Below are 27264 nucleotides of genomic sequence, written 5' to 3' on the forward strand. Positions count from 1 at the left end.
TGGCGGCGGCGAGGTGCCCTCCCTCAGGCGCTGACCAATGAGAGGCGGGGGGCGGTGCCGAGCGAGCGGCGCTGGCCAATGGGGAGCGGCGGGCGGTGCCGAGCGCCTGTGCCCGGATCGAGGGGGTCGGACCGGTTCCCTTGCGGGCAGGGGGCTGCCATGGGCGGCCGCAACAAGAAGCAGCGGGCGGGCAGCGCGGCCCGTACCGCCTCCGCCGCCACTGCCGCTGCCCGGGCTCGAGCGGCTGCCGAGGCCGGCGCCGCCGCCGCGGAGGCAGGCAGCCGAGCCGCGCCGCGGCCGCCGCCCGCCTCCAAGGAGCCGCGCGTCAAGCAAGGTAGCGGGCCCCTGGCTGTGAGGCGGCCCCGGCCGGGGAGCCCCCGGGGCCGGCTGTGCCATGGGGAGGAGCGGTGCAGGGTCCGGGCGGCGGAGGGGTGCCGCGGCTGGCCGGGGGCGCACGGAGGGGCAGCTTCGTCAGGGAGCTGCTGAGGGCGCGGCCTGCCTCTGCCTGTGGGCCCGGGCGCTCCTGGGCGTCGAGAGAGGCGCCTTAAATCCCCCCGCTCGGCGTGGGTCAGGCCTGGCTTTAGTCCGTCGCCCGTGCCGGCGTGTCCCAGATGAGCCTTGTTGGCGTCGATGCGTTGCGTTAGTTACAAAAAGCTGGTCGCTAGGTTATTGGCAGTTCTGGGGCGGAAGTGGGGGTGTGGGTACTGGCAGTTCTGGTGGGGCAAGTGGTGGTGTGGCACTTTCCCGGTAATGACCTGTTTTTGTAGAGGTTCATTCTGTGTGCGCTCAAAACCAACGTAACGTGGATTTGGGATACTTTGTGTGTGTGCGTGTGTGTCATGAAAAAAGTCCAGAGCAGTTCCAGGGCTGGAGGCACTTCAGCAGTGTTGGATAAGCTGAGGGATGACTGCTCGGGGTGCAGCCTGAAAAACTAGTATTCTGCAGCGCTGAGATGTCTGTTTTCAGTAAAGCAGCTTTGCCAGAAGTAGCTCAGGTACCTTATAACATCAGTGACAGCTTATGTTGCAGACCATAAGCAAATCATGCAATGGCCAGGTCATTTGAGATTCCAATTTGTTAACACAAAGTATTACAATCCATTAACTGAAACTTCCTGAACATATTCACATACTCTGCATTTACAAATTTGGGCTCTGCTAAACGTATTTCTTGCATGTCCCACTCCTCCAACACCATGGTGCTCAGTCCTCTTCAGAAACTCTCCTGGTTCTCTCCCACGTTGACTGCTGTGGTGAAAAATAAGTCAGTGTAAGTGAAAATTAAGTTAGTATAGTCTAAATACTGTGTGACTGCACAGCCTACCAGTAAGTGGCAGTAATTAGCTCCTGAGTGCTTACTGCTCTTGCTAGCTCCCGTAGCTCCTGACCAGAGCTGACCTTGGTTTTGGTTTTGGTTTTTTTTTTTTTTGGAAATGCGGTTACCTCCACCCAGTACTGATCTAAAAATGTGCTCTTCTAGAGCCTCACTGCAGGCAGCCGAGCACAGCCGAGCTGTCCAGCCTGCCTGCTGGCAGGCTGAGGAGCTGGGAGGTTGCTGTGCCTCCTGGAGCACAGCACTGCTCCCTCTGGGATGGCGTGCAGCCTCGCAGGGTGGTGAAAGCTGTGAGGTTGCTCAGTTTCTTTATACCTGTGCAGTACCAGAAACAGTATGTGTGAAAACAATGGACTCCAGCAGGAAGCTGTGTGTTGTCATTCTAATGATGATAAATAGCTTTGTGAATTAGTATTTTTCTAACAGCTGCTAAATGAAAAGCATTTAAGAATGACCACAGCAGGTCAGACCAAAGGCCTCTGTAACTGTCTTGGTTTCAGCTGGGATAGAGTTAATTTTCTTTCTAGTAACTGGTATAGTGTTATGTTTTGGATTCTGTATGAGAAGAATGTTGATAACACTGATGTTTTCAGCTGTTGCTAAGTAGTGTTTATACCAAGTCAAGGATTTTTCAGCTTCTCATGCCCAGCCAGCAAGAAGGCTGGAGGGGCACAAGAAGCTGTGAGGGCACACAGTCAGGGCAGCTGACCCAAACTGGCCAAAGGTGTATTCCATACCGTGTGACATCATGCCCAGTATATAAACTTGGGGGACTTGGCCTGGGGAGGATCGCTGCTCAGGAAATAACTGGGCGTTGGTCAGCGAGTGGTGAGCAATTGCATTGTGCATCACTTGTTTCATGGTGGGTTGACCCTGGCTGGACGCGAGGTGCCCACCAAAGCCCCTCTATCACTCCCCTCCTCAGCTGGACAGGGGAGAGAAAATGTAATGAAAGGCTTGTTGGTCGAGATAAGGACGCGGAGAGATCACTTTACCAATTACTATCATGGGCAAAACAGACTTGGGGAAATTAGCTTAATTTATTGCCAATCAAATCAGAGTAGGGGGTAATGAGAAATAAAAAAACAAATCTTAAAAACACTTTCCCCCCTGCCCTTCCCTTTTCCCAGGCTCAACTCCACTCCCGATTTTCTCTACCTCCTCCCCCCCCCAGTGGTGCAGGTGGATGGGGAGTGGGGGTTATGATCAGTTCATCACACGTTGTCTCTGCGGCTCCTTCCTCCTCAGGGGAAGGACTCCTGACTCTTCCCCTGCCCCAGCATGGGGTCCCTCCCACGGGAGACAGTCCTCCATGAACTTCTCCAACATGAGTCCTTCCCACAGGCTGCAGTTCTTCATGAACTGCTCCAGCGTGGTCCCCCACGGGGTCACAAGTCCTGCCAGCAAACCTGCTCCACGGGCTCCTCGCTCCATGGGGCCACAGGTCCTGCCAGGACCCTGCTCCACCGCAGGCTTCCCATGGGTTAGCTACTGTAAACAATGTTCTCTATGTTCTGCTTATGTAATTGATGGTTACTTGCAATTTGCAGGTCCAAAAACTTACAGTTTTAGTTCAACAACAGATTCCAGTGCTGCTGCAAATCTTGATAAATCTGTTCTTAAGGTGAGTATCTTCTTTAGGTAAAACAACTTTGGTTTCCATAGTACTCTTATCTGGGTAAACATTTCTTTAGATCTTCTTCAGTATTATGTTATGCAGGTAAACTACGTTCATGTATTAGACATTGAATGTCTTGAGCTTGATATGTTTGGGATTTTGAGTGTGCTTTAAGAAATAGGGGTAAACTAACAGGGCAGGAGAACATCTATTTTTTGCAGGACTACTAAGAGTTATGTTTGGGCTTCTGCTGTATATATGGATGATTATTCCTGTCAAAGGAAGAATACAGTTTTTATACAACACCCTCAGTAGCAACCAAAGCTTGGTTCATGTTTTAGAAGTGTTAAAAATACTAAAATTATTATTTTACTGAAATTATATTTTTAAGGCAGATAAGGAGAGTGTCACAGATTGTATCTTGATGATCAAATTATTTTATACCAGTTCTTGTAAGCAAAGGAGAAAGGCCTTGTTCTTTCGGTAGAAATTTTTTTTTTATTTCCTTACAGTATTTTCCTTGAAATACTAAATTTCCTTGAAGATGTAAATGGGCCTTCTCCATAATAAGGAATGAACTTTTCAAGTAAAGCATATAGCCTGCAAAAGTAAAAATAAAAAAAAAAGTGTCCCTTTTTTAAGAAATGTTTACAGCACTTATGGAAAGCTGGAAAAGTTGGGATTTGACTAGCAGAGACATTTCTGCGTTCTTATTTCCTTAGCCATGAGGACATTGATATGTCATAAAAATTTGTAATGTTTTGCTTTGTATCAACTAATTTTCTCTGTGCAGGTAATGATAAATGGTAATTTGGAGAAAAGGATTATTGATGTAATCAATGACCATAAAAACCAAAATGATGACAAAGGAATGATTTCCAGAAGACTTACTGCTAAGAAACTACAGGTAGATTTTAAAGTGCTGTTTTCCGACCATAGTTTATTTACAAGCCAGTGTAGCATGCTTTCCAGTAGTTAATGATTAGTCAGTAGAATCGACAAGTATGCTTATTAGGAAAGATAACGTCTTTATGAGTTCATGTCCTGGTTTCAGCTGGGATAGAGTTAACTGTCTTCCTAATAGCTGGTACAGTGCTATGTTTTGAGTTCAGAGCGAAGAATGTTGATAACACTGATGTTTTCAGTTGTTGCTCAGTAGTGTTTAGACTAATGTCAAGGATTTTTCAGCTTCTCATGCCCAGCCAGTGAGAAAGCTGGAGGGGCACAAGAAGTTGGCACAGGACACAGCCAGGGCACCTGACCCAAACTGGCCAACGGGGTATTCCATACCATGGGACGTCCCATCCAGTATAGGAACGGGGAAGTGGGGGGCAGGGATTCGCCGCTCGGGGACTGGCTGGGTGTCGGTCGGCGGGTGGTGAGCAGTTGCACTGCGCATCATTTGTACATTCCAATCCTTTCATTATTGCTGTTGTCATTTTATTAGTGTTATCATTATTAGTTTCTTCTTTTCTGTTCTATTAAACCGTTCTTATCTCAACCCACGGGTTTTGCTTCTTTTCCCGATTTTCTCCCCCATCCCACTGGGTGGGGGGGGGAGTGAGTGAGCGGCTGCGTGGTGTTTAGTTGCTGGCTGGGGTTAAACCACGACAGTTCAGTAACTGAAGTTGGAGTGTTCCGATGGGATAGAGGAATAGAACTTAATCTGCTTGTTTTGTTTCCTATGTTTTTCATTCCATATGCCTGGAAAATTGTTGGTTTATCTTTCTAACTAAGAAATACATTATGTATAGAGGCTGGAATGTAGATTTATTTATACATATGCATCGTTACAATAAAAATATTACAAGCTCTGTATGCAAAACAGGATTTTCTGCTCAGCCTTCTGATATATTAATTTATGCTGTTTACCTCCATTTAATGCCAGTTATCTGATACGTGGGAAATGGCAGTTTACAAGCCTATATTAGATTGCTAGATTAAATCCTAATATTTTCTGACTTTTATTTATAGGATGTATATATGGCTTTACAAAGATTCTCTTTTAAGACTGACCACATTGAAGAAGCAATGAAAAATACACTTCTGTACGGTGGTGATCTTCACTCTGCTCTTGATTGGCTTTGTTTAAACCTTCCTGATGGTGAGTATGGTGACAGAGAATTGACTGTAGTTTTTAACTGAAGACTAGTAGGACCTGGTCTGGCATGGGAATGCTTCATAGTAGTAATTAAATATATTGTTTCACTAAGACCGGTAGTCATCACAGTGTTCCTTTCCTAGATGCGCTGCTGATTCGTTCTGGGATATTTTTTAGTGTATAAAGTCTTATAGACCTCTTGTTCCTACTCATAGAGTTTTATGGAAGTCCAGCATGCAAATGATGACTTATCTAAATGATAAAGCCTGATTTTATTTCAGGCATGCAGTTTTTGTTTTATGTTCTTCTAGTTGGCTCCTAATACACTTTACAAGATTTTCAGTAATTATTATTGACATATTCTGTGACATGGATTTTTTATTTTGAAGATGCCTTGCCTGAAGGTTTTAGCCAGCAGTTTGAAGAACAGCAACAGAAGCCTAGAGCAAAATTTTGTTCTCCTGTGTCACAACGTGAACCTCCACCTCACTCAGTAGATAACAAAAAGAAAGAAAATGGCCCTGAAACTAAGGTAATCTGAGAAATTAATTTGTGTTTACTGGGGGGAAGAGAGGATGAAGTTTTCTAAAATACAGAATTCGCATTGACTTCCAACGCTGATGTGAAAAACTTCTGAAAATATGGTATGCTTAATAATTGTCACCCACGCTATTTTAACTTCAGTGGAAGTTAAACTTCATTTGAAGATAACATTTTTTTCATGCGAAGTCTAGAAAGCTCTTCATAGTTTGCTTTTGTGGTAAAGCATAGCTTAATTTTCTCCTGAAATGGGTTCATTCTGTTTATTTACAGGTGGCACTCTTTACATACTTTTGTGGATTTTAAGTATACCTGTGTACTTGCACCATTTTGATTTCTGTGTTTATTGAATCTTAAGCATAGAAATAGAAAAGATTTCTTGTGAAAGTGTGGGGTTTTTTTTCTTAAAGCAGTTAAATTGTTCAAGTGTTAAGATCTGTGTAAGTATATCGTGAGACGTTTACCTGGTTGAAGTTTGTTCCATGTTTTTTTATTTATGTCATATAACTTAGTTTATTTATAAAATCTTAAGCAATAGTTCCTAAGTACTGACAGAGAAAAGCATTGGTGTTTTCACTTACTGTTATCATTACTTTTAGTTTTCATTATTCTTCCTAGGAGATGAATGGGGGGAAGGAGAAAGAAGTGAGTATGAAGGAATGGATTTTGCAATATGCTGAGCAACAAAGTGATGAAGAGAAGAATGAGTCTGTGAAAGAGTCAGATGAAGAAAAGTTTGACCCAGTAAGACAGAATAACACTTCATGAAAGTCTTTCAAAAACTGAGATGTCTGGTACATCTGCAAGTGGTGGATCTATTTGTTAAAAATTGGGGATTGAATACTTTTTTTTACATCTCCTATTTTTACATTTGCAGGCTACAGAAGGGGAAATGTGTTGAAACTTCTCCTTTCCTAAGTTGCTTTTCCTTTCCTATTTTTTTTGTTGTACTGGGCTCACAATACTGAATGCATTGTGCTGGAAAAGAAAAATTCTTGAAACACATCTCGGTGAGATTAGGAAAGTGACTACCAAATTCTGAGAAGTTTTGACTGTTAGTTATGTAAAAACTTTAGTTGTTCCTCCTTTGTGTAAGCTTGGTATAAAGGACAATCCCCCCCCTTTTTTATTATGAAGTTCATTAATAGTGACAAGCATACAATATTCAACTTGTATTTAATAATTCTGTTTGAAATAGAATGAGAGGTATGTATGTCTGGCTGCCAAGCTTTCAGAAGAAAAAGACCAAGCAAGCGTCTCCAAGCAAGACAAAGACAAGCAAGGCCAGAAGGTAGCACAGGAGAAAATAAGAAGAATTCAGCAAGGTAGAGCTATGAAAATTACCTGTGTTTTATTTTGTGGCCTGCATATTTGTTAGGCAAGTAAGTCTCTGAGTCAGATTGAATTTATTTCATTATCTTTTATGCTGCTGTGTGAATTGCAGTCTTTCCTGAATCTACCCTTTCCATGTGGGTCAAATTCTAAAAAGTAACATTTTACTATTTCTGGTTTTGGGTGATCAGTATGAATTAATATAATTGATCTTTTCTTTTTAAAGAATAAATGCTCAGCAGTTGGTGGGTGTAAGTTGTATTCTCTTTCTGACAGAAATGGCAATACTTGAAGAACATCCGGTATTTAATCCGGCAATAAAGATTTCAAACCAACAGCAAAATGAGAAGAAAAAAACTCCCTTACCTCAGCCTCAAGAAACCACTTTGAATTTGAGCCTGCTTGAAAAACCAGATGGTTCTGCAAAGGAAGACAAAGGTGTGTTGGAAATGGTTCAGTACAAGCTTGAAGTGTACCACAAATTTCCAGTATTCTCTGTTTTCTAGGTTGCATTGCATTGCAATGCTGAGTCATCAAGCTCTGATTGTGGGAAGGGCAGGTGGACTACCTCACTGACCAAGCTGACTTTAAAGGATCTGTATTTGTTTTAGCAGATGACGTTGAAAGCTATTTTTGCCATACTGTCATGTCTAAAATTTTAATTTTTTTTTTAATTGTAGGTCTAGTTACTGTTTCCATTGTCACCTTCTCATCTTTTTAAACTATTTTCATTGTAAATCTTCAAACTCTTACATTATTTTCTAATAACCAAACTTTAGTGAAAGTTCTAAAATTATTGGGTGATCAAAGATGGCAAGCAAAATATTGTCATTAACTTCCAGCTAGATACTTTTGTGGTTAAAGCAGGAATTTTGTTGTGTGTCAGTACCAGTATTTCTCCAAAACATTTCAGAAAATACATTTGAAGAAAAGGTAAAAACATTCTTGGCTATCAGAAGAATGTAAAATAAATTTTAGGAGACTTAAAATGTGTCTTTCTGCTCTTGTAGTGAAAAAGAAAGAACCGTTAGATATAAGAAATTTTGATTATAGTGCTCGAAGCTGGACCGGTAAATCTCCAAAACAATTTTTGATTGACTGGTGCAGGAAGAATTTTCCCAAGAGCCCAAATCCTGCTTTTGAAAAGGTTCCAGTTGGAAAATATTGGAAATGTAGGTATGTATTTCCTGTAAACTTTACATTTTTCTTTTGGTTCATTTAAAATTAAAAATGCTGGCTACTGCTGTCTTGTCACGTTGATCCAGATATATATGAATATAGTGCATTTAACCCAAACTCTCTTCTTTTTGAGTCCATCAGGGAGGTATGTCATTCTGGATAGCTCTGCAAAAGTAATGCTTAGACTGGACACTATTGCTAAAATAAGATTCTAGTGAATGACCCATAAAGAAGGGGTTAGTTTTTAATTCTGTACTGCTGAATGAAAGGTTTTGAAGCGAATCTGTGAGATAATTGTCCAAATCTAACTTCCACTATTCTCATTTGAAGTAATATATTAAATCAGAGGTTTTAAGCATATGAAAACCAAAACACCTTTGGTGATTGTTTGAAATAAAGTGGAAGTTAAAAATTTCTATGAAAGCTACCATAAGTTTGTAACCAAAACAGTGCAATATCAGTGTTTTTAAATTTCTTTTAGAAAACGAGTCTATAATAGAGTGGTATAAAGTAGAATATTATCATGTACAAATGAAATAGACATGGTATTACACATGAGTAATGTTTCTTGAAGGAACCAAGTAAAAGAACCTGTCATCTTGCTCAAGTTAAAGCTACTAATATACTGTCCCCCTAAGACTATGAGAAATTTGACTGCTGGTCTGACTGGCATGTATCCGTTAAACAGATGTTTGCATGTCAGTAGATTATTAACTGTCATCTCAATCTATGCTAAGTAGTTACAAGCACACAAACAAATACTTAGTCCTTCTTCCAAAGCAACTAACGTTAATGGTGATCTGTATGCGTCTAAATACTTCTGCTTTGAAGAAAATGAAGACATTTGTTGAGAGAAAAAAAATAATTGCAAATTCACTGCTGCAATCTGCTTCTGCTGCTGAAAATTTTCTGCTATTCAATTAAACTTTATCAGTTGTTTCCATTTACAGAATATTATTGAGTAACATTAAGTTTACTTAGCTTAGTTCTTCTATTTGAATTTCACACTTATGTTTTAAACAAAAACATTAACAGGTATGCTATTTATATAGGTAATGAATTTTAAGAATGCTTATATGAATTTGTCTTTAAGGGTCAGGATTACCAAATCGTCAGATGATGTAATGGCAATGTGTCCTACAATTGTAACGGAAGATAGTATGCAAGCGCAACATCTAGCTGCTACTTTGGCACTCTATCATTTAACCAAAGGGCAGGTAAGATTTTCACCAATATTACTGTTCTTAGCCTGGAATCTGCCTCTGCAATTGTTTGTCATAATATCTGTAGTTAAATTCTAAAAACAGTTTAATGAAGTGTTTCCCATTAAATTCTTTGCTTGTGTTATATGTTCATTTATTTTTATGTACAATCATGCATATGTGTTGCAGTATACAGGGAGGACGTTTTTTGATAGTAAAACTGTTCTTTCAGTGTTGTAAAGAACGCAAGCCAGTTGAAAATAAAAAGTGTATTGTTGATGTTTATATTACTGTTTTCATAGTTTCTGTGTTTAGAAATAGCTCCCTAATTCATGTTTTGCCACTCAAGTTCATTTAAATATAAAATGTTAGCGATGCTACTAAGTAGTACATAAAGTAATTTTTTTTCTGCTTTTTTCCACCTGAAGTCAGTTCATCAGTTACTGCCTCCTACCTACCGAGATGTCTGGCTGGAATGGAGGGATATTGAAAAAAAAAAGGAAGAAGAAAACAAGATAGAAACCAACAAACCTCGTGATAACTTTATTGCTAGATTATTAAACAAACTCAAACAACAACAACAGATACAGTCTGAAAACCAACCAAAAGTATCTGAGGGTCCGGAAGATTCCTGGGAAAATTTAGTTTCTGATGAGGAGTTCAGCAGTCTCTCCCTTGAGACCTCAGACACAGATGATTTGGAACCTTCAAGGATTTTGTTCAAAAAGCTGCAAAGTTCCTCCAGATACCAGAGGCTTCTGAAAGAGAGACAGGAGTTACCTGTGTTTAAGCACAGATACTCGATTGTAGAAACCCTTAAAAAACATCGAGTAGTTGTTGTGGCTGGTGAAACAGGCAGTGGGAAGAGTACCCAGGTGCCCCATTTCCTGTTAGAAGACTTGTTGCTAGATGAAGGATCAAATAAATGTAATATTGTTTGCACACAACCCCGAAGAATCTCAGCGGTGAGTTTGGCAACCAGGGTTTGTGAAGAGCTAGGCTGTGAATCAGGACCAGGAGGAAAAGTAAGATGTGTCTGAATTCCTTTTTCTAGTCTTAATCGAATACAGGGTGCTGAATTGTTGGAACAAAGTGAAAACAGTACTTCTTACATAACCAAATAATTAGATGCTATTTTCGCTTGAAAAGGGCTTCTTGCTGTGCCAGCTGTTTCTTTCCAGATTGTCATCTGTGAACCTCTGGGTATCCATATATGGTTTCTAAAATCTTTAGAGGGTGATGAAGAACAAGAGCGTTTCATAATGAGGATGGTCAAACATAGGAGCAAATTGCCCAGCGACTGTGGCATCTCTATCATTAGGGATGGAGAACTCCCCCAAATAATGCTCTGAGCAATCCAGTCTGGCCTTGAGTGAGGCCCTGCTTTGCGAGGAGGCCCCTTCCAACATAAGTTATTTTGTTACCTGAAGAAAACCAAGGTCTGTATGTTTCATAGTAGTCCATTAGTGCAAAAATAATTTTGTTTGAGGACTGCAAAGAACCCTGAAAAGAACACTTGAGTTTACCAGCTCTTTGCTACTCTGGAGAAACTTAGTTGTAGATTTCAGTGTATTTTCCCTTTCTTAACAAAGGGAAGTGTGTGTATGAAAAAACAGTTAGGTAGTAATTCACCATACTATTTAATTAGCTTCTGCAGTGTCTGAATCTAACAATGCTTAAATTTCACTTCATTTTGAATATTCTAGCTTGTATACTATTTTAAGTTATTCCTATATTTTCAGTATCTCTCTCTCTTTTTTTTTTTTTTTTTTTTTTTAAAGAATTCCTTGTGTGGATATCAGATTCGTATGGAATCAAGAACAGGAGAAGCCACCAGGCTACTGTACTGTACAACAGGTGTCCTGCTTCGGAAACTTCAAGAAGATGGTCGTCTTTCAAGTATATCTCATGTTATTGTAGATGAGGTTATCAGCTCTTACTATTCTGCAGAAACTATAGTTATTCTGGGCCTTGACTTGTACTAAAGCCTTACTATAGATATGTTTTTCTAACTCTAGGTACATGAAAGAAGTGTCCAGTCTGATTTCCTCCTAGTTATTCTGAAGGAGATCTTGCATAAGCGTTCAGACCTGCATCTGATTTTAATGAGTGCTACTGTAGACAGCGAGAAGTTTTCCAGCTATTTCTCACACTGTCCCATTTTAAGGATCTCAGGGAGGAGTTACCCTGTTGAGGTAGGAAAATGTTTCTTTGATTGTGCAAGATCCTTTATATGCATGTACACAGTGATTGCCTGGTTAGTGTCTCTAGGAGATACACCTATATCACTTCTTTCTTACCAAAAAAAAGCTTACAAGTCCTTGAAATACACATTTTCCTTTTTGAAAATACAAAATAGCTTCAGTGCTTTGAAGTACAGGGTTGTACTATTTTTTCTGATGGATTTATTATTGATTAAAATCAGTCCATCAGTGACACATTGATTTTTCTCTATTCAACCTAGGTAGAAAGGAAAGCATTAAAGAATTCCCCCCAGCCCTGTCATGGTTTAACCCCAGCCAGCAACTAACCAACATGCAGCTGCTCACTCACTTCCCCCTTACCCACTGGGATGAGGGAGAAAAGCAGGGAAAAGTAAAACTTGTAAGTTGAGATAAGAACAGTTTAATAGAACAGAAATGAAGAAAGTAATAATAATAACAATAATAAAATGACAGTAGTAATAATAAAAGAATTGGAATGTACAAAACAAGTGATGCACAATGCAATTGCTCACCACTCACCAACCAATGCCCAGTTAGTTCCCAAGCAGCGATCCCCCCTGAGGCCAGCTCCCCCCAGTTTATATACTAGACATGAATCACATGGTATGGAATACCCTTTTGGCCAGTTTGGGTCAGCTGTCCTGACTGTGTGCCCTCACAGCTTCTTGTGCCCCCACAGCTTCTTGTGCCCCCCCCAGCCTTCTTGCTGGCTGGGCGTGAGAAGCTGAAAAATCCTTGACTTAGTATACACACTACTTAACACACTGGTGTCTTCAGTTGTTGGTATCAACTTTATTCTCACACTAAATCCAAAACATAACACTGTACCAGCTTCTAGAAAGAAAATTAACTCTATCCTAGCTAAAACCAGGACAACCGCCTGTGCAACTTTGTCATTACGCTCCTATGTATGCTTCTCATGCACGTTATGTAGGCTGTGGTAAAGGTAATGTTAGTGATCATGCACAGAGACCATTAACAAACTGGTAGCAGCTCTAAGGTTAGGTTTTCAAAAATAATAAGAAAGACTAAGTTGAAATTTGCAAGATCTATTACAACATTAAAAGAGAAGGGCATTCCCTGTTCAGCTTTGTATATAAGCTTTAAAAAAGGAAAAAGGTGCTGATTAGTTTTTGACATGCCTGTATTTCTTCTGTGAATTTTCACTAAAGATTTTCCATGTTGAAGATGTAATCGAAGCAACTGGCTATGTTCTGGAGAAAGACTCAGAATATTGTCAGAAGTTCTTGGAGGAGGAGGAGGAGGAAGTAAGAATAAATGTTACTGGCAAAGGAGGAAGCACTACAAAGTATCAGGTAAAATAGGCATTTCTAGTTTTGGCTTAGAAATTTTGATTATTTTTTTATTATTTTATCATTTTAGGTCCTGTTATTAAATGCAATTGGATTGTATAATACCAAATTTCTTTCAGTTGATAAAAGACAATGGCACTGCTACAGTGAAAACCAAGTATTTATTAATGCTGCACCCTTATGTTTGTTTCTCTAACTCCTTTATAGCTGCCTTGATTTTGTTATATTTGACATTGAGTTCTCTTGTACAGATTCCCAGCTCTAGATCTGTAAGGAGCAGCAGGGGAAAGCATTTAAGTATTTTCTCCCAAAGAATTCTCTGAAGTAGTGAACCTAAGAACAGAAGAGGCAAGGCCATATCCTTAGCTGAAAAACTCCAAGATCCCCCAAATTGGCATGCTGAATGAGATGATTTACATGAGATTATTGCGTAGAGCTTTTTGGTTTAACAGGCTGTGGTTAATCCTGTAGGTACTCTTCAGTGACAGCTGTATGTGCTTTTGAATCAAAATTCTTGAAACAGAGTATATGAATGCCATCTGACTTCAGGCAACTTAGGCTGTTCATCTAGACTGTATATATTTTGGGTAGATACCTGTCTGCTCTGGCTTGCTCTGTCAAAATATGTAGGACCATTTAGCTTGGTGTGATCAAACACTGATACATATGTTGAAAAACATGCTCTCATGTGCTCTGCTGATTTTTTTTTTTTTTCCCCCCCCTAGCATGGTAGTTACCCCATACATTACAAGAGCATCCTGTAGTTGAAGCCCAAGTGCTATTCTGAGTGCTGCTCCATCTTTGTAGTTTATTTCTATTGAGCCTTCAGTACAGAAGGATATGTAGTAGCAAGCTTCTTTAAGTGCATTGATTAACAATTAAATAATTTACCCTAGTGCCATTTAACATAGAAGACTTACACTAAGTATGTATCTGTAAGACATTTGTAAACAATTCAAATGTCTGTATGTTCTGCTAACTCTCCCTCCCCCTTTCCTCCTGCTCCAAAGCACTGCAAGAGTTGCCACCTAATTCACTCTTAACTTTCATTGCAACTGTTAGTTCAGAAGGGTGAGGGAGAGGAGAAAGGCGAGACTGGTTTCTTATACCCCAAAATACGAGTTTTGAAAGAAGAGTAGCCACCCTGCTTAACTCATTTTGAATTGATAGCAATTAGATGCCAGATATGGACCTGGGAACTGTTTCCATTTGTAAAACAGACTGTACAGTACTGCTTGCACAGACTTTAAAAAAAACAAAAAGGTCAAAATTCATTTGGGATGTCGTTTAACAGTAGTAGATACCTATACGCAGGTTATGTAGGTGGCTGTGATTTAATCTAACTCACACTGATTTTGGTGGGAAGTTAGTCAATTAAATGTCTTTCACCTCAATCTCTGTTTTAGGAAACCTAAATTAAGTGAATGACAAACTGACCTTCTGTTCTCTAAAACACGGAGAATACAATTTTCTTCCTGCTCTTCTCTTTTAGGAGTATGTCCCAATCCAGTCTGGATCTGGTATTGATTTGGCTCCTTACTATGCAAAGTATAGCAGTCGTACACAGCAGGCTGTCTTCTATATGAATCCTTACAAGATCAACCTTGAACTTATTTTGGAGTTGCTTGCATACTTAGGTACAGTGTACTTCTTCAGAAGTTTATATGCTTGGGGCTGTCCTTTGGACTTATTTTTCCAGTGCTTTCTACTGATAATGAAGTACTTGACTTCATTCTTATATGAACCATCCTAAAAAGCATTTACCACAGGGCCCAGAAGTAGTTCCTGTTCTCAAGTGAAACTGTTTGTAAATGCACGTTTGTTTTAACTATGTGCCTGTGCTGTAACTTTCCAGATAGAAGTCCTCAGTTCAAGAACATTGAGGGTGCTGTGCTGATCTTTTTACCAGGCCTTGCCCATATCCAACAGCTGTATGATCTCATTTCAACTGACAGAAGATTTAACTTGCGTGACAGGTAGTGCAGATATTTGCTTTAACATTAATAGTTTAACTTAGTGAATATGTTTGGGTTTTAAGGTCTGCTATTCTTGAAAAGGGAAATAGAGTTATACCTCTGAGCTATTTTTGCTACAAATGGACTTTTATTATCTAAAAATGACACAAGCAAAAATGACAGGTGCTTAGGAATGGTACAGTAATAACTTTTTTCTTCTGATTTTATTTTTCAACAAACTTAATTAACCACAAAGCACTTGACTACTTCTTTTCCACTTCTTAGGTTAAGGAAGCAGCCGTATCTGGGATATAGTTTTCTGTGGCTTACTCTTTGCAAGGAAGTGACTACTTCCTGAGAAGAGATCCAGAGACAGTAATCTACTAAGAGAAATGGCATAGGGTTGTAGTGACAGATAGTTTTGACACTTATTTAGTGGGTAACTAAAAGTTAGCAACACAATGGCATAAAAAGAACATTTGCAGTCAAATTCTAAAGATTCAGAGATTGACTGAGATGTCAAGGTCTGTAAGAGAAGGAAAGTACAAATCTCTGTGGCTGTCTCATCTCTGAAGGCCTTTATTACTCAGGCTGAAAGTTGCATGTGTTTATAGTTCTGTACAAAGTTTCAATAATGATCATTGTCTTGGAAGCACAATGTAAAGAACTCGAGTTCATGGACACCTAGTTCCCTTTTTGCTAGGCTATTGATGTAAATGAACTTAGAACTGCAGTAGTAGTATTTTTTCCTGTGTTACTACCAAACAGGAGAACAGCCCTATGAACTAATGGTGTTATCCTTTCTTGGTATTGTAATAAAACACTGAAGCAGATTTTCATACCTAATCATGCAGAGTTTTACTCTTTCAAGTGTCCATTCTAGGTGCTTTCTCCAAACTGTTGTCATCGTTCTGGTCTAATTTTTTTACAGTATCTTAATTTGATAAGTGTATACTGATTAGTGTAATTTCTTCTAGGCACAGGTTGATAGCTTTGCATTCTGTTCTGTCAACTCAAGATCAAGCAGCAGCATTTACAATACCTCCCCTTGGTATCAGAAAGGTATGATATAGTCAGAAAGGCAAAGTTCATTACTGAAAGGAGAAACTTTCTGGGTGTGCAAATCTGTAATTGTTTTAAAATCAAATACAGAATTACACAACAACTATTTGTTCTTGGAATTTTCTCTCTGCAAAGAAACAATTCTTCTAATTTGGTGTTCTGTAACAGATAGAAGCTAGCATGCTGTGAAAACCTGGAAGTAATCAGACAAATTTTTAAACCTAATGTTTTTCTAAGAGCTGCTTTAATTGTTGCTTTCCTGTATTTTAACTGCTGTTAACGAGTAACTATAGCTTTTATCTAGGAAAATAGTATTTTACTTACTGCCAAACTATTTAATTAAAAGTTGACCAATTTAGGCAGGTACTAGCTAGTAATTTTGATGGATTATAAAACAAAAAGTGAATGCCAAATTCTCACTTAACTTTTGATTCCTCAGTAATTGGGTAAGGCTGAACCATTTTCCAAGTTGTGTAGCTTTTAATGCTCTGACAGATTATTTAAGGAAACATTTCTGGGTAAAAAACCTTAACCCAACTTATGCTATAATATTGATTAAAAGGATGAGAACTGTTAGACAGCAATTCTGTAATTCTTGTATTTGTTATGTGAACTTCTTTTCAGATTGTTTTGGCAACCAATATAGCAGAGACAGGTATTACAATACCAGATGTTGTCTTTGTAATTGATACTGGGAGAACAAAAGAAAATAGGTGAGTTTGATTTTCATCAATCACACTGTGATTACTGTAAATATTTGGAGGTTAGTACTGCAAGAATTTTGTAGTATCCTTATTAAACTACAGTTCTGGACAAAAAAGTGTGCTGAGCTCATTGAACAGCTTGTAGTTTAGGTACAAGTTTGGGATGAATCTTTGAATTTTCAAACGGTGTGAAGGACAACAAGGGGAGTTATAGATACAGACAATCATGATTAAGTACTGGTTTAAAAAACAGATCCTTTTTATACTGTCTCAATTCTTAGCAGGTTTTTTTTTTTTGTCCATTTTAAATGTGAAAAGCCCTACAGAATATGTTAGAACAATTCTGGATTGCCAGGGAGATGAAGTAATACAATAGCTCTTTCATTTTCCAATTTTTACACTTTCTCATCAGTGAGTTGTATCCAAGGTTCTGTGATGTACAGTTTCCCCCAGCTATGCTTAGTTTTCAAAACTAAATATAATATTTTCAGATAAATACTATTTAGATATAATATCAGTATGCTGGTATCTAAGTTAAGTATACATAAAAATTCGAGGTCTGAAATCTGAATGGGCACTTGCTTTACAATTTTTAAGGTATCATGAAAGTAGTCAGATGAGTTCCCTGGAGGAGACCTTTGTGAGTAAAGCTAGTGCTCTGCAGCGACAAGGAAGAGCTGGGCGTGTTAGGGATGGATTCTGCTTCCGAATGTACACAAGAGACAGGTACTGTAAACTTAGCAAGACTTTGTAAATCACATAAATATCTTTGTCTTTTTTCTGTGCAAAACCAAGAATTCTTGTTGAAATTCATTTTAATTACTGCAAACTGGAAAGATTAAACTGTAAAAAAAAAAAAAAACAAAAACGCAGACAATTTGAATATCATATGAATAAAGTGTTACAACAGCCTTTTTGTTTCACAATGTTAAAAAAGTTAATTTTATTCTTAGTACCTGTAATGTAAGTGCTTTGAAAAAAATCTTCATAATTAAAGGATAAGTGCAGCAGTAAGGAATTGTAGATGATCAGTTTTTAACGACATCTACTGCCCTGCATCAAATATACACAAACCTTACCTCCTGAACTCTTAATTTTTTTATCAGACAAATCTGTAGCTTTCTGAAGTGGTATCTCTGTGGATAAGAGATGGGGAAAATATCAAATTATACAACACTGCAGAATTAGTTTCTGTTACTGCAGTGGAATAGCTTTTTTTTCCTGCTTGTCTGAAAGTCTGAAGCAACTTTCAGCTGAGAAACAGTTAAGGTAAAAGTATTTTTAAATAACCAATGAAGTGTGCATTTTAGCCACATGCAAGGCTTTCAGTTTTAGAGCTACGCAATTTAAGAATTTGTTTTGAAAATCGGGGTCTTACTGCCTTTCCCTCTCTTTCACTAAAACTCTTGCTTTCCAAGCTACCACACATGCCTTAATTCAAACGATGAACAGTTTACCGACACCTTAAAGTAACTGCCACTGCCCACCCTGCCCCTTTAAAGAACACCTGCAAAGAATGAGTATATGAAACGTGAGTCTATAAGTTGAATTCAAAGATTAAATTGAGTATCTGTGATTCTATGTTTTTATAATGTTGCAGGTTTGAAAGTTTCATGGACTACTCTGTTCCAGAAATATTGCGTGTGCCTTTGGAGGAATTATGCCTTCATATTATGGTATGGTTTTGGTTTTAGAATAACTGACCTTGTTAACTGAAAATATTACATGTGCCTTTGGAGGAATTACACCTTTATCTTATTGTTTGGGTTTGGTTTTGGAATTACTGACCTTGTTACCTAAAAAGGTGTCCTAGGGCTTGCTAGGACAGCCCTAATCCAGTATAAGTAGTGGGGCTTCTCCCACCAGGGCAGGAGGGAACCCAGTACCTGTATGTTGGAAAATCCAGAGCATGGTGCTGAATAAGAATAGCATACTATGCTATTCCAGTTCACCTCAGAGTGCCAATTCAAGCTTAGTTAAATAGCCTTCAAACTAATTTCTGCTTAAGGAAGCAATTCCATTCCCTCTCTCTCCATCCTGAGTAGGATATGCATGGGAAAACTAGCAACCTGGCAAATTAGTGCCAGGTTGAACTGCATCTCATCAGGTTTCAGAGTCTCCTGCTCATCTGTGACCATTGGTAGCAGGCTTCTCTGATCAGTGGTTGTGCTGTATGAAGTCCTTCTGAACAGTGAAGTTTTGTTAACCTAATGTGGGGTGCATCTGTGTTCTGAGAACCAAGAGGCTGGTTTAGAGGAGAGGGAATGTGGGCTTTTGCTTGCAAGAACAGCTTTCCAGTTTCCTTTGTAGCTACTATAAAAGTTTGTTACAATAAATTTTTATATTGAAATATATGCCCATTTACTCCACAGAAATGCAATCTTGGCTCTCCTGAAGATTTCCTTTCCAGAGCATTAGACCCACCACAGCAGCAAGTAATTGGTAATGCAATGAACCTGTTGAGGAAGATTGGGGCTTGTCTGTTAAATGAGCCCAAGCTGACTCCATTGGGCCAGCACCTTGCAGCCCTTCCTGTCAATGTAAAGATTGGCAAAATGCTTATATTTGGTGCTATATTCGGCTGCTTGGATCCTGTGGTGAGTAAAAAAAAAAAAAAAAAAAAAAATTATATCTAAATTAAAAAAAAAAAGAAATGGTTGACGCTTTACAATTAATCTGATTTCTTGCTACATGGTATTTTGAAAGGATGGTGCAAGAAGTTAAAATGTTTATTTTAGGGTGAGGGCACCTGGACATCATGGAGGGGAACAATCTAAGTATTCTTTACAGTTGGACTCGGTGGTCTTAAAGGTCTTTTCCAACCTAAATGATTCTATGATTCTAAACTCCTAGGTACTATTCACAAGGGGATAGTCAGATTTGGTCTCCCGTTCTGTCACGATCTCAGGGAGTATGACACTTAAATAAAAAATCCTCTTACATGTGGGTTAGACCAATCTGGATTACCCCACAGTTTGTGGGTCAAGAACATGCTGATGTAAAGTTATTGCAAATTAATTGACATGGTAACTTATTATATGAAGGCTGGCATAGTTTACACTTTCACCTAATCCATTTAATTTACTGCAGATCAGGAGGAAGCATGGGTATGTTAGTTGCTGCAAACTGAAAGTTAAAATCCTTTGTTCTCTCAATATCTCCTGTTAATGTATAATCTAAAGCAGTTGTTTAATCTGACCTTCACTGTATTGTATCTGGTATTGCTCTGTCATTTGACAAACCATTTCATGTGAGTTTCAAGATTTAATATTTTTTTATCAGTGTATATAAGGCATTATGTCTTTAATATAGGTAAGTTCTGAATTCTGTGTAGAAATTCCTATGGTGATAAGTTTTCCTTGAGACTTAGTAGAAGATAAAATAAAGTATCATTAAATATTACTGTAAAAGAAAACTTAAAGGTATTTGTATGGTAAACCTGTAAGCTTGTAATAAAATACTCCTAAGTCGTGTGTACTTTACTAATTGCAGGCAACTCTGGCTGCTGTTATGACAGAAAAATCCCCATTTACTACGCCAATTGGTCGAAAAGATGAAGCAGATCTTGCAAAATCATCTCTAGCAATGGCAGTTTCAGACCATATAACAATCTACAATGCTTATCTGGGGTAAATGATAATTCTGCTGTGCTTATAGCTGGATGCAGATAACACTTAAGTAATGCAGTTCTGTAAAGAATCCTTAATAAGAATCTTCTCTTGAATTGCTTGGACCTGAAGTTCTTCTCTTCAGAATAACAATAGATTGCCAAATACCGTAACACAAAATAAGAGCTTGCTTAGTACCTTATCCTTTAATTCTTTTTAACTATGCTTGCACACATACAGATGTGTACTCTGTCTGTTTATCCTAGTGTTTAAAGTATTTTGTTTGCTGTTTGTGATATGCTGACCTGAATATTTTGTATTTGAGAAAGTACAAATGTATATATTATAGAATGACATACACATTTTTTCTTTTTAGGATATTAGCACTAAGTCTTAAAAACCACACCTGAATTTTGTTTCAACTGTCAAGACAGAAGTGTGTAATTTTTGAGAGACAATTACCTTGTATTTTTGTTAGTATCTGTCAGTTTTATGTTACAGACATGTTCTCTGGAGTGTTCTTAGACCAGCAGCATTCATCTTCATTAATGCCACTTACTTACAGTTTTCAGTAGAGAATGCTGAACAAAGCACAGTATTGCCTTTTATCTTACTACCACTTTCATATTGTCATACTCTTGATGTGATTCTTTTTGCTGTAATAAGACAGGTTTTTTTCCTTAGGTGGAAAAGGGCTCGACAAGAAGGGGGGTATCGTGCTGAAATGACTTATTGCAGAAGAAATTTCCTTAATAGGACTTCACTGTTAACTCTGGAGGTAAACCAAACAATTATGCTGTGCACTCAAAAGTTACTTGTTAAAATTTCCCTCTGAAAATGTCATGCCCTTTTAAAGAGGTGGTATCTCACAGTTACTATTTAGACAAGACAAAAACAAGTGGAATGTTAGGGACTGATGAAATGCACACCCTCAGTCAAGGTAGCTGTGTCTGCATTTGAGTTTTGATACGCACACTTTGTTGGTATACATCTTTGCAGTCACTGCCACTGGAGAAGCTAGTCCTTACTTCCACCAGAGATTCAAAACTTATGAATTAAAATACTTACATTGTGTTATTCTTGCTATCAAAGAACAGGTCTGTTAACAGTTAGTTTGAAAGATGAGCCACAAACTTATGTAAATGGCCTCTCATTTTTGGTGAGAAAATGTTTTAATTGGTCTTTCCTATTGAAGTTTGGGTGACTGAGCTCTCCTGAGCAGAAGTGGATCCTTGATGCAAATGTATCTTTTTATTTTAACTACAGGTGAGAGATTTAGTATTTGTAGTATATATAGTACCATATATCTAACCCTATATTCCAGATAATGTTTTTCTCATAGAAACAGCCACTGTTCCAAAGTGGTTGCAGAAAATACAAGTGTGTTCCTGCTGAGAGATTTTTCCCATGGAGAGCATGAATATTTGGGATGGAGTGTTATTGCCTGCTGATGGAGTGAAGTATATACCTTTTTAAATTCAGAGTTTTACTAATACCTTACTAATTTCAGGATGTGAAGCAAGAACTCATAAGGGTGGTCAGAGCAGCAGGCTTCACAGCACCTAAAACGCAATGTGGATGGGATGGAAATGGAGCCACACAATGCCTTTCTCTCCACGAAATAGCTCTTCTTAAAGCTGTGTTGACTGCAGGGCTGTATGACAACGTAGGAAAAATAATGTATACAAAGTCTGTGGATATTACAGAGAAGCTGGCTTGTATGGTAGAAACAGCTCAGGGTAAAGCACAAGTGCATCCCTCTTCTGTAAATCGAGACTTGCAGACATACGGATGGCTCCTTTACCAGGAGAAGGTAAGTGAAAATAGTGAATGTAGCCGATAGTTTGTGTAAAGGTGGAGTTATGCCTCCAATATTAAACAACATACACCAGTGTAAAGTATATCTGAATGTCTTGTTCATCTTAAGAGTCTTTAATATCTGATGATCCTGAAGTCCATAAAAATGAGTCAACTGAGGGCTGAAGAAAAAGAAGTTAAGGCTGAACATCGTGAACAAATCTGTTCATGGTGAAACTGGTAGCTATAAATGGAAGTACCTTTCTATATGTCCTTTAACTCAATAGTGTCATTGACTTTTTTAATACAGTGCTGTTGATTTTAATATGATCACTTTGAGCAGTAATATGTAGTAGTAATACTTCAAAATGTGCTTTTTCTGTTTTACTGTTTGAAGTGGACTCTTAAGGTTTTGAAACTTGGTACAGGCCTTGCATATCCCAAATAATAACTTAAATAGCCAATTCTGTAATTGACTGCTGAACTTCCTAAGTGAATTGCCTTTTTTTTTTCCCTGTTGCTTTCTTCCCCCTTACAACTGAAAATTTTGTCAGCTATTTGCTGAATTCAAGTGTTTATATTTAACTACACTTTTAGTACAACACCACCTTGACAGCAGTCACTTAATGGCCAACTTGACTGTAGAGAAGCAGGAAATTATGTTAGATAATGCATATGAAATGATAGTATTTTGGGGAGAGCTGAAAATATTTCCTGTTCCCAAGAACCTTGTAGTGTAAGGGCAAGACAGTAGCTGAGGTAGGTAAATTATTCCATGAACCTGGGAGCAAAGCAAGCCTATACTTCTGTGTGAAGATGCACTCTTTTTGTTTCCTTTCCTCCCACTACAACTCCTGCCCATCCCATCCCATTCCATCTTTATCTGTGAGAGGCTCCAAAGCCAGAAGTAGCATATGCTGAGCCCCATAGTTTACTCCGTGTAGGTGTCTACCTTTGTGCCCACATTTATGCATGTATGCATGTGAATATGTGGATATAGATAGATTGACAAACCAGCTGCTGCTAAGAAGAATGTATAACGGAAGAGTTTTGGCTGCCTTTCACTTCAGTAGGTTTATTAATTTTGGTGTCTCTTCTCTGAACAGCACTAGGCTAACATTATCTTTCTGTTTGAATGTTAACAAGAAAATTGTGGCGTTAGCTAATTTCCTGGTAGCGTATAAGGCTGTCACTTACTTAGAGGTGATATATTTTATATGGTCTAGGGCAGACAAATTGCTATTCATTGCTCTGTGTACAATGACTTGTGTTGATTGGATCTTAAAAGGAAAAAAGTGTATTTCTTGCTCTTAAAAGTAGCAATCAAATTTGGTGTTACAGGTTTTATGTGGTTTAGGTTTTTTTGTTGTTGCTTTTAATGCTTGTGTTTGTTTCTATACAGGTGAGGTACACTAAGGTATATTTGAGAGAGACTACTTTAATATCCCCCTTTCCCATTTTGCTTTTTGGTGGGGATATAGAAGTCCAGCATCAGGAGCGCCTCCTGACAGTTGATGGCTGGATCCATTTTCAGGTGTGTTGGAGTGGTAACTACCTTTTGTGGTTCCATGGGCTTTTGTATTACACAGTTGATGTACAAGCTTAATTCGGAACACTCTATATGTGGGATGAAGATGAGAGAAGAAGGAAGGAGACAATTGAAGGAAATGATGGGAAACTTTATACACATGTAATGAAATCTTAGCAAATCACACTCGAAAGAATAGGCTTGTATTATGTGACTTACAAGAAATCAGTTCCCTCTCTCTTCATGAAGAAAGCTGGTGTTCTTTCAGAAAAGGTACTGGAAATGGATATAGACTAAACCTTGTTTTATAGAGCTGGTACTGAAAGTAGATGAGTGTGCTATTTTATATTATGCTTTCCTACAATCTTATGATCATCTAAGTACATATTTGTCTTTAAAATACTATTTATTTTGCTTTATAGCCCTAACAGAATTATTTGGGAAAAAAAAATACAAATAGAAAATAGCTGTTTGCTTCAGTTTTGGGTCTTTGAGGGTTTTTTTGTTTGGGTTTTTTTGTTTCCAGCTGAAAAAGTTTTATTTGGGAATGGGAAAACTGAGTGCATTTTCTTAGTACATTTTTGCAGACAAAATTAAAACAGGTGACATGCCAAAATCCTCTGTAAATTCTGTTAAATGGCAAACGTTGGCTTTTGCTAGCCTGCTAGCTATTTGGTTACAATTTTCTGTGCTCTTGTGGGCCCTGTGTTACACTCAAGGAAGGCTATAAGCTACAAAACATTTCGGTTCTTTGCACTCCGCTGATGCAAGCAAGCAACCATCTAATTGAATTCACTGGTTATCTGGAATATGGAATTTTAAAAAGCAGCTCCCTTGTGGGTTTGTTGGAGAATTTTTTTATGGTCCCTGGGTGGCTACAGGTTGTGCGGTTGCTGGGCCAATTACATCTTGTAGTGTATTTCAGAATTTCTATTTTTCTACTGAGATGCTAAGCAGAATATGTTGTATTTTGTGCTTTTTCCATAATAGCTACTTATTGTACTACAGCTAATATATAAATGAAATAAATACTGGTATAGGGAGGGAGAGATAAAATGAAAGATTCCTGGAAAACACTTCAGCTTTAAATATCCAAACTCCTAGTGAGATTTAGGAGAGGTTTGTGATTGCTTTCTCAGGAGGCCAGGCAGACCTTCTGGGAGGGAAATGTGTAGATATTTTATTGCACGTATAAATTAATTTGTACTTTTATACCTTGGAAAAAAGCAATTAGAGTAAGTAGGGTATTGGTAAATTAATAATTTTACCATATGCTGGTTGTTCATGACATGTGTGGGAGCATATTCTGAGTTACCCTTCTGAGCTGCTCTTTAGGCTGTGATGCTACAAACAACAGGTGCTTAAAGATAAGAGGGCATAATGTAAGCCCAGTCATTTCCTGAGTACACTATCCATATGCTTAAAATTATGTATATGCATCGTGTTTGCAGGAATCTTCTATTTATATGTAAGGTAATCTTTTAATCTATATTTCGGTATAAAATGTCCGAGTAATGCAAATATTTGTCTTCTCCATTCTCTATAGGCTCCTGTAAAGATAGCAGTAATTTTCAAACAGCTGAGAGTTCTCATTGAGTCTGTTTTAAAGAAGAAGCTTGAAAATCCTAAAATGTCACTTGAAGGTAACTTTATTACAGCATTGCTGACATTACTATTTGTTAAATGGACCTTGTGGCAAATCTGAGGAAGCATTAGTACACTGCATCCTCACCCAATAGGGTTAGCGTGACTTGAATATTGTTCCGTTATCTTGAGACACATCCAAAAAGTTGTGACTAATGCCACATATATTATGTGGCTCACCCTAGATGGATGAAGATCTGCACAACTGCTGTTCTAAAGATATCCCTGATAACAGCATTCAAGGTAGGGGTAGTAATGGCGAGGTATGCATCTCAAAAGAGAAGTAAGATTGTGTGATGAACCTCAGGCATGGTTGAATTTTAAGTGTTGCACAAGTTGTCTCGCAGTTTAGGTTAATGATGGGGAACTGCATGTTGGCCCCCAAAGCAAGGGATAGAGGAGCACAATTTAAACTTTGAACACTGGATGTTCAGAAGAATATTGTAGGTGGGGAGGGAGAAAGGGAGTTCCTGTATGCTGACATATCTGTAGTTAACCCATCACCTTCTCAGTCTTTTTTGTGAAATACTGAAATGGTCACAACCAACTCACTGAGTAATTTTATAAACTTTTTAGTGATGTACTGTGGACATACTGTGTGGCCTTTTGCTTCGCAAATGGGAATGACTTGTCTTGCCTTAGAGTTTGGCATAGCCTAAAACATTAAGATATTGAGTTGCTGAGAGCTAGACTTGCCTTCTGCTTTTCTTGGATTTTGGAAGTCAGTTTTTAAGCTCACTGTGTGTTTGTTTTCCTTCCTAGATGACAAGGTCTTACACATCATCAAAGAACTGATAAAAACAGAGAATGGTAACTGAAACCAGGAATCAGTAATAAACCAGAGCTTCAGTAATGGCAGGGGAAATATGCACTCCAGCATTAACTGAAAGTATTTAAATGCTTAGTGTGGTTGATACCAGCCATGATGTGGAAAGACTGCATGATTTTGCATAAAATTTGCCTTTCTCTATGTCATTTTTAAAGATTAACATTGAATATGTTTAGCCTTTACAATACATTTGGTGCCAGTTGTCTGACTGTATGGGTGATGGATGGAAGCAGTTTCTTTCCAATATAAAAATGGCTGTGGCCAATGCATCTTTTCTGTTTGTTTAATGTACTAATCATACCATCACTGGTGGTGCAGACTGTAGTATTGATTAAAGATTGGGTCCTGAATCTCAGTTGAGTAGACAAGTGTTTCTTATGTGGGTTTCCTAAGTGGTAATTTTTTTGTTGTTAATCTATGAATTTACAGTAATAAAGCAATACAATCATACAGATATCTTCATTTTCCTGTATGGTTTACATTAAGAAGATACTTTATAAGAAGATATGGATTGCTGTGAACAGGTGCTCAGCGAGACAAGTGTACTTACCAGCAGCCTCTCCGATCCTGTGCCTCTTCTCACACTCGTTCCTCCCTGTTCACCCTGATCCTTGTCTCTTCCTGCTCCTGTAATAAGTTTTGCTGTCCCTTTCACATGTTAAGCTTTGCACAGTCCTGCAAGCCCCCTCAAATGATGATCATGTTTTTCCCCCTTTATTGATCAAAGCTGAGGTTGACCCTCTTCAAGGCTATACCAGAGCAAGTTCCTTTAAATGCCTCATCAATCAGTGGCTGAAGCCTTCTGCTCTTCATTGTTCTCTCTTACCACTTGCTCACAATGTTTGTGTTGTCTGTGTGTTCCTTTGTTTCTTATTTCTTTTATACTCAATATTCCTTACCCAGATAACTTAATGGACTAAATGCTCTTACATTCTACCTATCCACACCATTTACAATTATGAAGTGAAATTTCAGATCACCAACTCGGCTTTCAAGAATGAGGAATATTGGGGGGGGTGGGTTGCCATTACACAATTGCAATCGAGTAGGAGCTCTGCAGGTGTGGAAGATAATTTTTTTAATCTGAAAAAACAGACATTTCATACAGCAGCTGTTAATAGTGTACAGAAAGGAGACTGAGGAAAATGCATGAACACGCAAAATACATGGAGCTATCCAGTTAGATTATCATAGCAGAACTGGTACTGCTGCACTAAGAGTGACATAAGCTGAAGGTAAACCAGCTTGTGTATGTTACCCTACACTCAATTCTGGAAGAGGCAAGTTCTAATAAT

The 27264-nt window shown here is 38.5% G+C and overlaps 1 protein-coding gene across 1 annotated transcript; it reads left to right on the forward strand.

The window, feature by feature from the left end:
• The first annotated feature begins 117 nt into the window (after positions 1-117).
• On the forward strand, positions 118-26423 carry DHX29 (DExH-box helicase 29). Its single transcript, XM_052778650.1, has 27 exons — positions 118-334; positions 2883-2956; positions 3744-3857; positions 4925-5054; positions 5441-5583; positions 6210-6335; positions 6790-6916; positions 7200-7361; positions 7934-8099; positions 9196-9319; positions 9733-10329; positions 11086-11229; positions 11323-11499; positions 12702-12845; positions 14335-14479; positions 14698-14818; positions 15775-15859; positions 16484-16572; positions 17161-17289; positions 18164-18239; positions 18936-19160; positions 20056-20192; positions 20856-20949; positions 21682-21984; positions 23371-23502; positions 25043-25139; positions 25903-26423. Exons 1-27 carry the CDS (start codon positions 160-162, stop codon positions 25956-25958), a joined length of 4092 nt encoding a protein of 1363 aa, XP_052634610.1. The 5' UTR covers positions 118-159; the 3' UTR covers positions 25959-26423.
• Positions 26424-27264: the final 841 nt, after the last annotated feature.

This window comes from Harpia harpyja, chromosome Z (genome assembly GCF_026419915.1).
Source record: "Harpia harpyja isolate bHarHar1 chromosome Z, bHarHar1 primary haplotype, whole genome shotgun sequence".
Classification (NCBI taxonomy): Eukaryota; Metazoa; Chordata; class Aves; order Accipitriformes; family Accipitridae; genus Harpia; species Harpia harpyja.

Bases quoted from the DNA above. Each gene is read 5' to 3' on its own strand.
- DHX29 (XM_052778650.1), top strand. From the start codon at position 160: ATGGGCGGCCGCAACAAGAAGCAGCGGGCGGGCAGCGCGGCCCGTACC. The intron at 7,362-7,933 runs GTGTGTTGGAAA...CTGCTCTTGTAG, and splicing joins TTCTGCAAAGGAAGACAAAG to TGAAAAAGAAAGAACCGTTA. The intron at 8,100-9,195 runs GTATGTATTTCC...TTTGTCTTTAAG, and splicing joins GGAAAATATTGGAAATGTAG to GGTCAGGATTACCAAATCGT.